This window comes from Sylvia atricapilla, chromosome 9 (genome assembly GCF_009819655.1).
Source record: "Sylvia atricapilla isolate bSylAtr1 chromosome 9, bSylAtr1.pri, whole genome shotgun sequence".
NCBI lineage: Eukaryota > Metazoa > Chordata > Aves > Passeriformes > Sylviidae > Sylvia > Sylvia atricapilla.
Genome location: NC_089148.1, coordinates 16,337,343 through 16,353,388, shown reverse-complemented (window position 1 = coordinate 16,353,388; position 16,046 = coordinate 16,337,343). Strand labels below are relative to the sequence as shown.

The 16,046-nt window shown below is 36.2% G+C and overlaps 1 protein-coding gene across 6 annotated transcripts in view; it reads left to right on the top strand.

The window, feature by feature from the left end:
* Positions 1-16,046, top strand: part of USP33 (ubiquitin specific peptidase 33) — a 37,898-nt gene that overhangs the window by 9,689 nt on the left and 12,163 nt on the right. The window contains exons 5-16 of one of the 6 annotated variants that reach the window (XM_066325090.1): positions 1,281-1,433; positions 2,598-2,697; positions 5,636-5,705; positions 6,946-7,059; positions 7,743-7,821; positions 9,908-10,328; positions 10,717-10,857; positions 12,326-12,438; positions 13,807-13,979; positions 14,115-14,185; positions 14,767-14,800; positions 15,585-15,630. In XM_066325090.1, the coding sequence (XP_066181187.1) occupies positions 1,281-1,433; positions 2,598-2,697; positions 5,636-5,705; positions 6,946-7,059; positions 7,743-7,821; positions 9,908-10,328; positions 10,717-10,857; positions 12,326-12,438; positions 13,807-13,979; positions 14,115-14,185; positions 14,767-14,800; positions 15,585-15,630 (1,515 nt within the window). Of the gene's footprint in view, positions 1-1,280; positions 1,434-2,597; positions 2,698-5,635; positions 5,706-6,945; positions 7,060-7,742; positions 7,822-9,907; positions 10,329-10,692; positions 10,858-12,325; positions 12,439-13,806; positions 13,980-14,081; positions 14,186-14,766; positions 14,801-15,584; positions 15,631-16,046 lie in introns of all 6 variants that reach the window. The other 5 variants (XM_066325087.1, XM_066325086.1, XM_066325089.1 and 2 more) reach the window with 5 other exon arrangements.

Sequence of the window (16,046 nt, the reverse complement as noted above, 5' to 3'; positions counted from 1 at the left end):
ATACCTCTTGGCTTCTTACAGTAGTTTATTCCTGCTTTGCATGCTGCCTTAGCAATGTTATGTACTTGACAGGTAGGAGAAAGCACACAAGCATTCTCTGTTAGTAACCATCCTTGTGTTGATTTTCATATTACTTAATTTTAATTTGAGGATAGTATGCACTTTTCTGGGTTCTACTTTAATAAAAATATCAATAAACTTATTAAAATGAGAGAAGTGAGGTTGGCAAGAATCAACTTCTGCTTCCTACAGTTTATATCAGCAAGGCTCCCTGTACTGCAGATAATCATGTTCATTGCATCCACTCCAAGAAAATCATTAGGCTATTGCTCCAAAGTCTTGTAATTTTGTATGGATCTGAAGCTGCAAAATTGAGGAGATTTTTGTACTTAAAACTGCTTGACTTATTTATGTAAATCTGAGATTTTCAGTAAGGAGAGGGCTACCTAATGAGATTTTAGCCCACTTATATTTAAAACACTGTTCTTGTTCAAGGTTTTGTTAAATGAAGGGAGGAGGAACTTGGGCATCCTGCAGCAGTTGTAGTATTTCCTAATTTCTAGCAAATCCCTTATTGTCTATAAACCTGTCTGATACTGACATGTGAGGAAGAAATACAGAAAGGATTAGTGAATATATTTCACTAATAGGAAGGTTGTGTGCCCAATCTTACAATAAGGAAGGGTAAAAAAATACTAATGTTTGAACAATAAAAATATTCTTCATCTGTCAAGTTTATATTGCTCCAGAGTGTGAAGCTGTCAGCAAAAGAACTATTTGAATCTAGAATTTTTGCTTTAATATGAGCTCTCACTGTAACGGAACTAAAAATTTTATCTGAGTCTTCAGATTGCTGCAAATAGCCTGAATTTCTTGCCGCAAACCAGTAGAAATAAACATTGTAGAGGAAGCTCCAATTGTAGCCAATGGGAGATTGTGTGCAAGATTCTTTGAAAACTGGTTCATTGTGAATTGTAGCACTTCTAACAAGAATAAGAAACTTTCTTCCTATTTTTTTAATTACAGAAGGGCATGTCAGATATGACAGTGTCTTAGATTCTGGTTGCATCTTGTTGCTAATTTGAGTGATTTGTATTAAAATGAATGCTTGTGCTAGAATTTCAGTAACTGAATTGCTCTTTTCTAGTATTCTAACATACATGTTTCATTGTTGAAAAACCTAGATTTTGAATATATATATATATATTCTAGCTTGCTTGTAGCAGTATTTAGTTATGCTCAATTTCTGAATCCCAGTTGTGGTTTTTGTTCTGTTTTAGGAGACAAAGCACTGTCTAACTGTGAACCTCACTACTCTCCGTGTCTGGTGTTACGCCTGTAGCAAGGAAGTGTTCCTGGACAGAAAATTGGGATCTCATTCTCCACTACCGAGTACAAGATTGTCTCACCAAGCACAAGGGAACAGTGTGCAGGTATTTTTTAACCCAGTGCAACAAAGGCACCTGTAAACATTGTGTTTTCTCTTAAGTGAAAGTCTGACTTTTTCTCCTTTCTTGTGGCTGAGCTTTCTATTAATTCCTCTTTGTTTTCATATGGGGTTTTTTTGGCTTTATGGGCATCAGTAGTGTTCACACTCATCTTTTTTTTCTTAGATCTAAGCATTGTGTTGGAGAAAGTTACACTGCAATTTCTTAAATACAATTGTTTGGAATAATGCTTGTAGCTGAAAGAGTGTTATTTCTTTATTGCATGGGAATGTAGTTACATAAACATGACAGGTAACTCAGTTAAAACAGTTACAAGTAGAAGTTCAGTATTTATAAATGTGTTCTGCTTGGGACATAGAGCAGTAGAAGAGAGACCGTCATGCAGAGGTTGAACAGAAAGATGGGCAGTTTTTCAGTCTATGTAATAAAGAAGTATAACTACTTCAAAGTTTAGTATTTAACATTAATGTACTCTGACCATTTTCTCATAAACTGCCAGCAGCTCAACTGGAATATCAGCATTGAAATTTTTTTAAAAAATCTGTTGTCTAAAATTTCTTGTCACTTGATATAAAGATGAGTTCAGACTTCTGAATTTCTGTTCTAGTATATTTAACCTTCTTTAGTCTTCCAGGGAAACAGGTATAATGTACAGAAAAATCAGTGGAACTTACAAATTCTATAAAGCATTTTTGTTCAGGGTTTTTATTTATGTGCTCAAAGAAAGAGCCTGTCATCAATAAATGCCTGCCTATCGACTAGTTTGTTTCTCTATTTGTACATTTTCTTCAAGAGTTTAATTTGTCTTCATTAACTGTAGTGAGCCATCTGGTGGCACAACAGAAATACCTACCCTGGCTCAGGTGATGATTCCTGCCTTAGCCCTTCTGTGCTGGCGCCTTTGTTATCCAGGGGAAAGAAATGCCATCCCTGGCTTTGTTTTGGTTCTTCAGCTGTCCTTATAAAAATCATGCAGTGATCTGAAAACAAAAACATGAGGGTTCTTAGTAAACTTTCTCAGAGTACCTGTGAAATCTGGTGTTCTCACTTCCTGTGCAGTGAGATTTCAGATTTGTTGGTAAAATTACACGTATGCTTCATTAAGTGGAAAAGTGATGAATTAAAGTAAAATTTTTTTCTCCTTTTAAGGATTTTAAAATACCCAGTAATCCCACACTGAAGATTCCATTAGCAGCTGTATTTGATGACTTAGATATAGAAGTGGAAGAAGATGAATTGAAGACCAGAGGTAATAAAAGCAAAACCCCTTGCATTATTGCATGAGTGTGTTTTCAAGTCTGTTTTCCAGCTTTGTTCTAATTCTCTTCTAAGTGGAACCGTTTTCTTTTCTGCTCCAACTCAGATGTTTATTTTTAATTTCACCTTTCTTGCAGCAATCTGTCTTACATTCGGAGTAGAAGTTGTTGCCTGAGTTTATCTCTTGCCAAAGCATGTTGGAGTAATGTTCAGTGCAGTTGATATTGTAACTGCTCTGGTTCAAGTAGGCTTTTTAAAACTCTGTTCTGCTGGTTTTGCCTGCCCTAAAAGACTCATGATTTAAATACTTTCCTGCATCTTGAATAATACTTTTTCTGAGCCCGTAGTATTCTTCTGTGGGGTTTTGATTGTTTGTTTTCTCCTTGACATAATTGATTTCATGCACTACCAAACGTTTTTCATATCAAAGATTACCCCACTGTAGTACTAAATCTAGTGTAAAGATGAAAGTAGAGTGAAGATGAAATCCCAAACAGTGTAGCTTTAATCATTCATTTCATAAGAGAACATAATAATTACTATTTCTTAAAAGCCTCTAATTATTATTGATCATTCTAAAACCTATTTGTGTACTTGATGGTAAAGAAAATATTTCCAAGTTGAATTTTTTCAGAAAAATATGCCCAGCAGATTGTTGAGCTGTTGTTTTTGAGATATCATTTCATATGTCAAGGCAGTTTGTTTTCCATCAGTGATGAGAGAAAAGTTATATTAATTCATGCATGTGCCAGTTTTGGCTAGGCAGGAGTTAGTTATATTCAGAGTAGCTGCTATGGGCCTGTGATTTTGGATCTGTGCTGAAAACACAGGTTGATAATGTAGAGACGTTTCAGTTATTGCTGAGCAGCGTTTACACACAGTCAACCTTTTCTGGTTTTCACACCACCCACCAGGGAGTGGGTTGGGGTGCACAAGAAGGTGAGAGGGGACACAGCTGGGACAGCTGACCCAAGTGATCACTGGGGTAATCCATAACAAGTGGCACCCTGGGAGAGGTAGAAGGAAAATCGTGACTTTCAGAGTTAGGGTGTTTGTCTTCCCAAGTAAGGATTTTTCATGGTGCTTTCCTGGAGATGGCAGAGCACCTCCCTGTCTGGGGGAAGTGGTGAATGAATGTTTTGCTTTGCTTGTGCAAACAGCTTTTACTTCACCTGTTAAATTGTCTTAGTCTCAACCCATGAGTTTTCTCGCTGTTATAATTCCTCCCCCTGATCCCACCATTAAAGAGGGAGTGAGTGAGCAGCTCTGAGGGGTTGAGTTGCTGGCTGGAGTTAAACCACAGCAATGGGTCTCATTTCTCCTGCACTCATCTGCTGGCAGCTTTCCCTCTCCTAAGTCTGCTGGCATTGATCAGAAAACCTGCCTTGTCCCTTCTGTTGTCTGGCACAGTCTCACAGGATGTGACACTACCCCACTAATTTACCATCTGCCCTTACATCATTACACCATGTGTTCTATTCTTGGTTAGTTTCTCCAACCAGTGCATGTATTTGTATATTTTTATCTCTTCCTGTATTATTAATATTTTGGGGCTGGTAGCTTACATTGCAATAATATACTGTTAGGATTGCATTACAGTTCCCGGTAATGATGGATGTGACTATGTTAAAACACTTAATCAAACTGAAAGGAAGAAATTTCTTTACCCTTTATTTAACTTTGCTTTTGAAATTTCTTTTGCATTTTCTTGATGAGGCAAACATTAGACTATACCTTCACAAGAAATGAAGTCTGTTTGAAAACTTTCCTTGCAATAGTACAGGCTGGAAAAACAAAGTGAGAGTATCTTCCTGAAATACATGCTGCCTCTGAAAAAACTGAAATAAAATCAAAATTATCTAACTTTTCTTGCTTTCCAATTTCAGTAAGAGTGATTGTTCTTTTGTAGCAGAATTTGGAATGCATGTTCAGATACAGGAAGCAGGACTGTATTTCCATTCAGACAGATAGAAGGACATTTTAAAATCTAATTTTGAAGTCCTGTGTATCAGCAGTTGGTAACTGAAGTAACCTGAGTGGTCTTCAGATGCAGAAAGATTTTATTAGTCACTTTTATTTTTCTGCCATAGACCAAAACTACCAGGATAATTCGTATACTTCAGGAATTGCATAGTCATCAGCACTGATTGCTGAATGTTTGTCAAGTTTTTTAAATTTTTGGGGTTTACTGATTCCTTGCTTAGAAATCTTACTGTTCCCTCATACAAAATCAATTTTATTTTGAAGTATTACTTTGTTAATGTAATACTTTAGTAGCCATGAATAGCATAATTAATTCATAGTTATGGAAATAATATATGTCAATTGTAACTTTCATGTGTGGAAAAAGTGACTATCTGCAAGGAAAGTAAACAATGTGGATTAGGAAATAAACTATGTGGTAAAGTCTAAATTGAGCAATTTGTTAATAGAAATAAAGGTATGTCATTTGAATAGAAAAAGACTAATTGCAGGACTAGCCTGGGATAATCACATGCTGAGTAGGTTTTAGATATTGAGTGTAATCTGATTTAGTGTGAATTTGGGACGAAGAATGAGGGTTTTGGTAATGTGATTAGTTACAAATGCAGCATAGCAACAGTTTAACTGAATGGGTAAGTCATTAAGCTGAAGTAAAACTTCAGTGTTGATAAAGATGTTTTAAATTAAAATCTGCAGGTGCCATAAACCATAAAAAGTTAGTAAGATGAAATAAAATCCACTTGTCTGAAGCATTTTTTAGTCAATCGAGATCAAAACAACTAATTACTAATTCCAGTTAGATTGGTGTTCTTTTAGGTGTCCTATGTTTCCATTAGTTGCAATTCTGCATTATAATTGGCATCCCAAGTGTTCCATGAGTATTTTGATTGCTGTGTATTTTTAAGGAATTATTGGATTAACAGATTTGTATTTATTCTGTTTTTCAGGCCTAACAGGGTTGAAAAATATTGGAAACACTTGTTACATGAATGCAGCTTTACAAGCTCTTTCCAACTGGTAAGGAAAATGATAATGCAATTTTATATTTGCTTATGCATACATTTTTTTCCAGGTGGACTTAAGGGGTTTGGGGAGATGCACTACCATGGAAGAGGACATATATTTGTTGAATCTCAGTCTTGTGTACTGCAATTTATTTTGGTATATGGGCCACTCAGTTTTTCCCCTGTTTCATTCTAATGCTTCCTAAATAAAAATACATGCAGTTTTAGAAATTAGAAGAAAATCCAAAAAAAGCTACTGGATTTGTGGATTAGCCTTTGTATATTTTTCCTTTGCTACAGAAGAAAGCAAAGGAAATGCATAAGAATAAACCCTAATTTAAAAAAAAGATACTTGGATCAGAATTCAGTTGTTACAAAAAATGTATCTGGAGCATTCTGTGCTAAGTCATGGTAGGAATGATGGAATGCAAAGTCCCAAGTCATCTGTGGGAGTTCTAGACAAGTTTATGAAGGAGAAATGTACAGAAGTGGAAGAGACAGACCCTGTGTCCCAGCTGGGAAGCTGCCTGCAGCAGGAGTGGCAGGGCAGGGGCAGGTCCTGAGCAGGTGTCACACAGGGTTACTGTGAGCCACAGGCCAAGGGCCTCGCTGAGGCTCTCTGATGACAGAGAGCAGAACTGAGGCAGAGCTCTCTAGAAGATAAAGAATTTGACAAGGCACCATGAGGAGAATATTCTGTTGTGAAATGCCAGATTTTGGAAGTATGCTGGGATGTCTCCTTTCTTGGACAGAAATTGGTCCAACATGTCTGAGGGTTGTGACTTCAGAAAGGAGGTTGAAAGGAGAGGAGAGAGGATGAGAGTTGGCAACACTGCATGAAATAGTAATTTAAGTGTAAATTATTTGCCTACACACATCTTGTGGCACTGTTGGATTCTAGAGAAAAGATTTGTTCGGGATGCTGTTTATGGACTAGGCTGGTGATGATTGTTGCTGGAGTGGTACATGTGTACTTCTATGACAGCTTGTAGGAATTGCCTTGGATTTGAATCCCATTAGACAATTCTGGTGCTTTGAGAAATGTCAGAGCATGTTTGAGGGGCAGCATGGCTGTACTGCTGAAGTTGTCCTACCAAGAAATGTTTGGTCACAACTTTTAAGAACATATGAAGTAGAATTGTTCAGTTATAGAACAGCATTATTCTTATGTTATAATCCTGTATGGATTTGTAGGGTTTTTTCTTGTATTTTAACAACCTGAAAAAAATTACTGTTTTCTTCTTTTCATTCAGCCCACCTTTGACACACTTTTTTCTTGACTGTGGAGGCTTGGCCCGAACTGATAAGAAACCTGCAATTTGTAAAAGTTACCTCAAGCTGATGACAGAACTCTGGCACAAAAGCAGGTATTAAATCATTTTGGTGATGAAAGTATGATAAATAGATTCCAGAATCATGAGAGGTACATTAATCTGTCCTACGTTTCTTATTTTTATTTCATGTGCTACAGAATTCCTCTTCCAAAAAAAAAAATTAGGAAGGAAAGACTGACTTGCAGGACTCAGGAACTCCTTATAACCTGTTCCTTTTTATATATACCAAAGATAGGACAAGAAATAAATTAGGTGGCAAGCATTAAGCTCTTAAAAATGTTTATATTTGCCAGAAATAGGCCTAAAATGTTCAACTGCTTTATCCTCTGTGTCCTTCATTCCGTATCAATGTTTTATCAGTTTCTCTTATTTCCTTATATGGAATATGTGTAACATCTAGCTAAGAAAATACTTCAAAATATAAATACAAAGGTAAAGAAACTGTAATTCTGCATAATGCCAAGAGTATCTCTGATTTGTCATCTGATTGTCTGACAAGAAATGTGCCATAAAAGGCCTGATACAGTCACTGTTTCAGTTGGGTGACAGGTTCTTAAACATCGTGTAGTTAATAATTCAGTGCCAATATTACATTTTGTTAAGATTAGTATTATTGGTGTTCAGTTAGAGGAAATGGTATGATCTCAGTAAACATTAAAAAAATCTATTTAAATGCTTTCTTTTTCGGTGTTTATGTATTTAAAACTTTTTTTTAGGCCTGGATCTGTTGTTCCTACTGGTTTGTTTCAAGGAATTAAGACTGTTAATCCAATGTTTCGAGGCTACTCTCAGCAGGTAAAACTTTCTGATGTCTTTTCAATCTGCCTAAGCCATAAAGTTATCTCGTAGAAATCTAAAGCTTAAGATACCTTACTTCCTATATTTGTTTAAAGCAAATATAACATAAACTTTAGTTAATATGACTTAAATGTAGATCATCTGAAATGGAATAATGAGGACTTAAGTCATGATTTAGATTTATTTATATCAAATTCTCAAAAGGTCTTCAATTTAGAAAAACTCCTTTTCTTTCAGGAAAATTTAAGTAGTAATATCTGAACTACTCATTTGTGTGAGATAATGCTGCTAATGTTTCAGCAGTCCCAGAAAACAAAATAAAGATGTTTAAAAAAAAAAAAAGAATACAACAGATTTTTAATGTATTTGCCTACCAATTGTGTTTTTTAAAAACTACACAGTATGCAGTTTCCATTTAGTATCTTGGAAAAAAGCCTCCCCACCATTTGGGTCTTATGGGAATCAGAGGCCAGCATCTTGATCAACAGGCAGGGATTATTATATAGCAAGGGCATTCTTCAGTTGCTGCTTCATAAAATATCTTGGTGCATTCATACAGTGTGGAGCACTTCATTAAAAGCTTTAGGACTAGGTGAAAAATTTAAACCTTGTAATTAGAAAAGCTTACTAGTATCTTCTGGGAATCGGCATTTATTAAAAGGAATTTTGCTGTTTCCATTATGTGTTGTATTTGTGGAGTGAAGGATTAGGACTCGTTTTAATGTTCAATTGCTGCATGTAGCTGTAAGGTCAGTGTTTAAATACTAATCTTAATGTTCTGGAATCTGCTCAGGAATTTCTAAAGCACCACCTAGATTTCTGAAAAGGCAGAAAGTCAGCCTTGATAACCAAAAAGAAACTGTATGGAAACTTGACACTTGCAGCTTTGTACACTGATGAAAACATCTTTTCCATGCAGAGCAACACTTAACTTGAACTTTTTTACATTAGGCCTGGATCACAGTTCAGTTGTATCTTCAGCAGTTTCATGGCAACAATTAAAACACAGCGGGGCTTTCATAACCAACACTCTCCTAGTGCCCACCCTTAGAAGTTGGGCAGCCACGTCCAATCTTCAGGGCAAAAATTACATTGATCAATGAAGAATGTTTATCTCTTAATCTGCATCTTGATGTTTTTGGTAATTTTGTTTTTTTGTGAAAGGATTGCCAGCCAGTAGGCATACTGGGGGTTTTTTCATTACTCAAATCCAAACTCAGTTCTGTAAGTTGCAATTTTTAATAAAAGAAATGTTTTGTAGTCAGCAGTTTTGAGCTTAATAAGTAATTGCAATGACGGATGGGAGTGTTGACCACCAAAAATTACTATTATGAACAACAAGAATACAAAAAAGGTAAAAAGAAGAAAATAAAAGCTGTAGTAGCTGCCAACAAGAGGCTTTTGTTTTCTCGCATGCCTGCTTTATTGGATACTTTCTATTGCCAAGGACCAGGCAGCTGTGCTGATTGATGGGATTTGGTGGCTTTTAGGATGTTTCCAAACACATATTAGACTTCTAGTAGTACTTTACAGCTCTTTGTGGGAACACATTTGGGAAATCTTGTTGAGGCTTTAGAAGAATTGTAGTATTACTGGTGGTGTGGTGCATTAGAAAGACAGGCTGAGTAACATCATAGTACTTTTTTATAAAGTACTTCATACCCAGTGAAAGCAAGGTTCTGGTTGATTTTCTGGATAAGGTTTATAAGAACTGTCTCTAGAACATTTGTTTACAAGCAGAGCTGGGGTCTGACCACTTGTACTGGTATTGTTTGAGTTAAATTTATTGTTCCAATTAGCTGGGCAGCAGTTTTGCAGGTGTTGTTAAAGTAATTTATTTTGGGAATCGGAGTGTTTTGGAGGAAACTTGCATGATAAGATTACCTGTGATATGCAAGAAATGTGTGCAGGAAACTTACATGTTCTGGAAAGGAAAGGTATTTTGAACATTAGACCTGGGACAGAGGAACTTCCTTTTTTCTTCTTTAACAGCCAGCTTTCTTTCAGTTATATGTGTCTTTTCTGATATTAATATCTTTCAGATAAAATCGAGTAATATGGTAAAACTTGTTTTAAATTCTAGGATGCACAAGAATTTTTGCGTTGTCTAATGGATTTGCTTCATGAGGAACTTAAAGAACCAGTTATAGAACTGGAAGATGCCCAGCCTATGAGTGTTGAAGAGAGTATGGAAGAAGACAAGAGCCAGTCAGACTTAAGCTTTCAGCCCTGTGAATCCTGTGGTAACTGTGATAAAACAGAAAATGACACAATTTTCAAACCTGTCTTAGAGGATCCTGCAGAAACAACCATGTTAATTCAGGATGATGATAACAACTCAGTCACATCCAAAGACTGGCAGAAAGAAAAAATGTCAAGCAACAAACTTAAACGAACAAGTTCTATGGAAGACTTGGAAAAAGACACAAACACTGCTTCAGAGACCACTGAATTTTTAAATAACCAAGGAACTGTCAAAGTGCAGATACACAGCAGATTCTCAGGTAAAGCGCAACTGAAATAGTCAAACTCTTAGCCAGAATATCTGTGGGAGTGGAAATGAGTTGTAGAATACAGTAGAGGTATAGGTCAAATACAGCAGGTGATTTTACTTGTAAAAAAATGTCCCTACTTAGTTAATTTTTTCAGTTTAGGTGTTCTGAATTCAATTTTAATTCCCTTGACAAACTAACTATTTGTACTGGGTAAGGTTTCAGATAACCAGAAGGATGAGGTTGGTTTTTTTGTTCTTAATTTAAAAGGAACTGAAGTGGTGCTACATTCCTAAATGTCCAGTGGACTGACAGTGTGGTTAAATAAGTTGCATGACCATTGTGTCTGTTCATTCTGAAGTAATTTTTTTCACAGAATTTGTGCAAATCTCAATTGCAGAATACATCAATGATGTTCACATGAATGACATATCTGTGGCCCAAACACCATCATCAGTTGAAGGGATGAACACACGCTTATCAAACAGCCCTCCAAAATCATTCCCATCGTGCTCTTCACTGGCACAAGTCCACAAAAAAGGTAGAGGCCGTTTCTTTTGTCCTTCCTGGTATGAAATTACTCTGTATTACAATTTTCATTGTGTGTCTTGTGTTGTTCCTAAAGGGGTTTTAGCCCCGTTTCTGGTAGGGAGAGGGAATGTTACGTAAGCTGGTCATGGAAGATTATTCCCTGTATTTCTGTAATCTTCTGATTCTTTTGAAGCATGAATGGTATTTGCCTCTATTTTGGGAAGACACAGTAATATTTTTAGACAGTTTTATCAATTGCAGTGGTTTGGATAGAAGAGAAAGGTATAAGAAGTTAGTACCTCTAAAGGTAATGCTCTCCAGAGAACAAACTCATTTAGTTCTTCGGCAGAAATTCAGTAAATCACCGTTTTAAATCAGCTAAGGTTTAAGGAGCTTTGTATAATTGTACTGTAGATAGACCTGTAAATGCTGACTGCTTTAGGGCTGTTAATGTCCCTGCAGTGCAGAGTATTTCTTTTAGCACTGCAGCACGATGCATTTATGAGCATCAGGAATATTTAGACTTTCCCTGCCTTTACATATAAGACAATGCTGCTTTAGGGCACGAGAAACGAAATATATTTTTTTTTCCCCTGGTTTATTTTGCAATAGACTACTTGAGGCAAAGCTTGTCTTTCAGAACATGCTTTTAAGGCATTGCACCAAACCAAAAACTAATAAAACTTTAATATTGGGATCCTGCTTAATTCAATAGCCTATCCAGATAACTTCTGAACATTCATGTTATCTTTTTAATGCTTTAGCGCTGGTATTGCATGACAGTGATTTAATGGACTTAAATCATTGACCTCCTTGGTTCATTTGTTCAGCAGCTTTGACACTGCATCTGTACTACTGTCTCCAGTTTTGGCTTCACCATTACAGGAGGGTTTTAGACAACCTGAAGTTGAGTCTGTCAGAAGAGGTACTCGGTCACTGGTGCTTGTCATGCCCAAGGACAGGTTGAGAGAAGTGGGTTTTTTAGTAAGCTGCTCTTAGGCTGGACTCCAGTCCTGCTTTAGTCCGCTTTAATCCTCTGTCATCAGTGTTGATACAGTAACCTCATGCATGAGCTCTTCAGCCCAGCATGGTTTAAACTTCCCAGGAAGATCTGATCAAATTAAGTGTCAAATAGAATGTTCCTTTTTATACCTCGGAGGACTCCTGCCAAGATAAATCCATCATGTAGCAATAGGCTGTAGATTTCAAGACTGGCAGTTTGAATTTTACTTACGGAGACAGACATTTCTGGTGGTTGTCCCCAGCTGCTTGAGGAACCCACATGAATTGCCTGTAATTACTGGCAGTAATGTGATCTCTTAATTCCTCAGAAATATTTAGTAAATAGAAAACAGGGCTTGGCTCATAATTTAACTCTGAACCTATGAGACTTCTAATTATATTACACAAAGCTGAAGTGTAATCAGAATCCACTGTACTTTGCCTTACTGCAGCATTTTATTTTTGTCATTTTGTAGTTTCAACGGTGTCGTCACCAAAAAGGAAGAAGCGCAAGAAGTACAGGAGTGTTATCTCTGATATATTTGATGGGACTATAATAAGTTCAGTCCAGTGCTTGACTTGTGATCGGGTAAGAAGAGAAAGTTCTGGCTATTAATGTGTTCTTTTCTTACTGCTTTATTAATACAGTAATTCTCTGGTAACTTTATATACTTTTGTGGCAGATTCCCTCAGAAGGTTGGGGCTACTTGTTTTCACACTTGTTCTCTCAAATTGTAATAGTGGCTACTATCAGCACTTTGTGTTTAGAATAGCTTGTGTTCATTGAGCTGAATATTTACTCAGAGCTGAAAAGAGTTTTGAGAATTGGCTTACAGCAAGGATGTAGAAAGAAGCTTGCTCTTCAACTTCATTTACGTCTTAATAGTTTAAGGTCCTAATTTAGGTCTTAATTTAAAAATTAGTTTTTAATAATATTCTGAAATTTCCTAATAGACACACGCTACTGTCCTGAGTTCTCAGGTACCTAATGTTTTTTAAAAAAAGATAAGACAGTGATCTAATACAGTGTTGTAACTGTCTTAGCAGATAGATTGAGACTTACAGAATTATGGTCTTTCAAAATAAATCCAAGTAAAGACACTAACTTCTGCAATGGTCTGAATAATGAACTGCTTTCTGAAGTTGTCCTCTACTGCAAGAGGAGATGCAACATAGGAAGGAAGAGTTGATTTTTTTTTCTGTACTATTTGCTCAGAGAATTACTTGGAACAGCACACATGGTCATTAAAAAAAAAAAAAGTCAGTTACCTAAATATATCTAGTGGACTGCTTTAGTCTAAAAGCACTAGTATCAAATACTGAATATCCAGATCTTTACACTGGGGTCAGCTTTCTCAACATAAGGCTTAAACCTAACCCTAGTGTACTTGCATGCCTTTAATACTTCTCTTGATTTAGATCTAAGTATACAGGGACCTCAGGGTAATCAGAACAAGTTCAAAAAACAAGCAAGAATTTCTAAAATGTGTTGGATGTTTGACTCTGTGACTGTGTGATCACTAAATGAAGCACAGGAGCAAGAAAATGCACAGATGAGTCTCCCTTGCAGCAAGGCCAGTTACATCAGGTCAAGATAATGTCAGAGTAAAATAGTGTGGAAACAATGACTGCAGCTTTCTCAAACTATTTTATGTAACACAGCCTCAAGCAAAAATCACAGTGCTTTGTATGACTGATATGAAGGCAAATAATAATGGCCTAAAAAATGTTTCAGTGATAACAATGTGCAGGTTCATTCTAAAATGTTGGGTTTTGGTTCCTCTTTTTTACAATATGAGTTCTTATTAAAGTACCTTTTAATAATTAATTTCCTACCTAGTGGAATTTTCAGTTTTGCACTGACTTGTTGCTTACTAGTGGACTTCATAGAATTCAGTTTAATTACCATTTCTCTTCAACCTTAACTCCATTGTGTTTCATTTGTTTTCTCCCTTAGCTGTCTGTAACCCTGGAGACCTTTCAGGATCTGTCCTTGCCTATTCCAGGTAAGGAAGATCTTGCCAAACTCCATTCTGCAAGTCATCAGACATCTCTAGTCAAGGCAGGGTCATGTGGAGAAGCATATGCCCCCCAGGGATGGATAGCCTTTTTTATGGAATACTTCAAAAGGTAAATAATATTTATCTTGTTTGATTTAATTATCTATTTTGACATTCTAGTTTCTGCTCTTCTGGCAGAACATTTGTTGGTTTTCTTTCTTTTCTGTCAATGATGTTTCAGGTTTGTTGTCTCATGTGTTCCTAGCTGGTTTTGGGGTCCAGTTGTAACCTTACAAGATTGTCTTGCTGCCTTTTTCGCCAGAGATGAGCTCAAGGGTAAGAGGTTAATTACCTGAACATGTTTCTTCTGTGCTGTTTTTCCTCCTGTCACAATGAGATGATTGATACCTTCTTAGCTTAATGCAGTTAAGCAGAGGCCACCTGTTAAGGTGTTATACAGTCAATTCTTGTTCTTTTGGGATCATTCATTTCAGAAAGGTAAGCTTCTCATTCAGCTGAGTATTTGAGATAAATGCCTGTGAAAGCTGCTTTTAAATGTCAAGTCAGTCTGAATTTGGTTTAGTGAAATTGTATCAACTGAAGGCTCATAAAAAATTCAAACCCACTGTATTAATATTCATTCTCATAACCTCAATTTGGACATAGTAAATTATTTCCCTTTTAAATTATATAGTATCGTCTCTTCAGATTATACTGCCTTGCTTCACAGTTGAAGGCATAAAACCTAAGAACCTTTCCTGTAGTTGCTTTGTCAACACTATTATGACTGTTAAATATTGAATGCAACCTAAAGATAAATTCCCTTGAAACTTCTTTCTATCAAATGTACACACTTAAAGGATAACTGTTCAGATTTAGAGAATAATGGCTGGTTTTTGTCTCCCTGATGTTTGCAGGTGATAACATGTACAGCTGTGGAAGGTGTAAAAAGTAAGCAGGCTTTTACCTTTGTTTTACTTCGTCTTAGTTTGGGTTTTTTCTGCTTCCTTTAGTCAAGAGACATTTATTTCTGTTGGGTATGTCCCAATACTGTTCATCTTTTGATATGACCCTGTTTTCTATCAGAAATTCAGTGTTCCCATGGTGCAGGGGTCAGGAAGCACGGACTTACTTTACCACATGTGCTTAGTTCTTTCTCATGCCCTTGCTATTTAGATGTAAGCTGGTTTTGTTTGACAGAATAAAAGCTCTTAGCCCTCTCTAATACTAGCACCTTTCCCCTGATATGCAGTAAGTCACTGAGGTGTGTTAAATAAACAAACTATGGCTTTAAATACTAAAGAACCAAGAAACAGCAGTGGTCTGAAAACTGCTTAAAGCCTTTTATGGTACAGGAGTGTTATTTCTTCTTGTATATGCTGTAGATAATTTCTTAGAAATAAACTTTATTTCATTTCTTTTTTAGTTTTTTTGCTGGATTATCAGCTTTCATGAAGCTACAAGTTCTTTCCTCTGTGTTAAGAGAAACCAGTTAGCTAGTTGGGAATTGATTGTATTTGATGTTTTGAGGTTTTCATCAGTACAGATTGTCTTGTCCTATGAACCATCATTGTTTGTATCATTTTGGCTACTCCACATCTAGTCTACATTCCAGAAATATTTTGGGTTTACTAATGCAATGTTCAGCTTAGGCTTTTGCTGATCTAGCACAATAAAGTAAAATCTTTTCAGAATTAATTATTGGTTATTCTGGTCTGGTTTTTCCCTTGCCTAGGTTAAGAAATGGAGTGAAATTCTGCAAAGTGCAAAAATTTCCTGAGGTACTGTTACAATATGTACTTTAAAGCACTTTTTCTGCATAATTAGAGATGTGGTAAGACTAATGAGTTGCATGGATTAAGTTGTGCTTATAATGCTGTGTGATGAAAGTCTGCCTTCATATTGGTGTTTGTTTAAGAATGTGAGCAACATGGTTGTTCACTCTGTAAGAAAATGAATCTTGTACATGACAAGTACAGAAACGGAATTTTCCTATGTTATTACTGTTGGTCTGCAGGCAGTAACAACATTCCTATTCTATGTTATTATATATACACTACTGTTTGTATTGTAGGCCATAGAATTAAACAGCACGGTCAGACTGGAAAGCTTTTCTATGAGTAACATTAGTCATTTACATGTAAAAAGTAATCCAGTCTTACACTTCAAAGCATGAGTTGAGATCTTTAGTAATCAG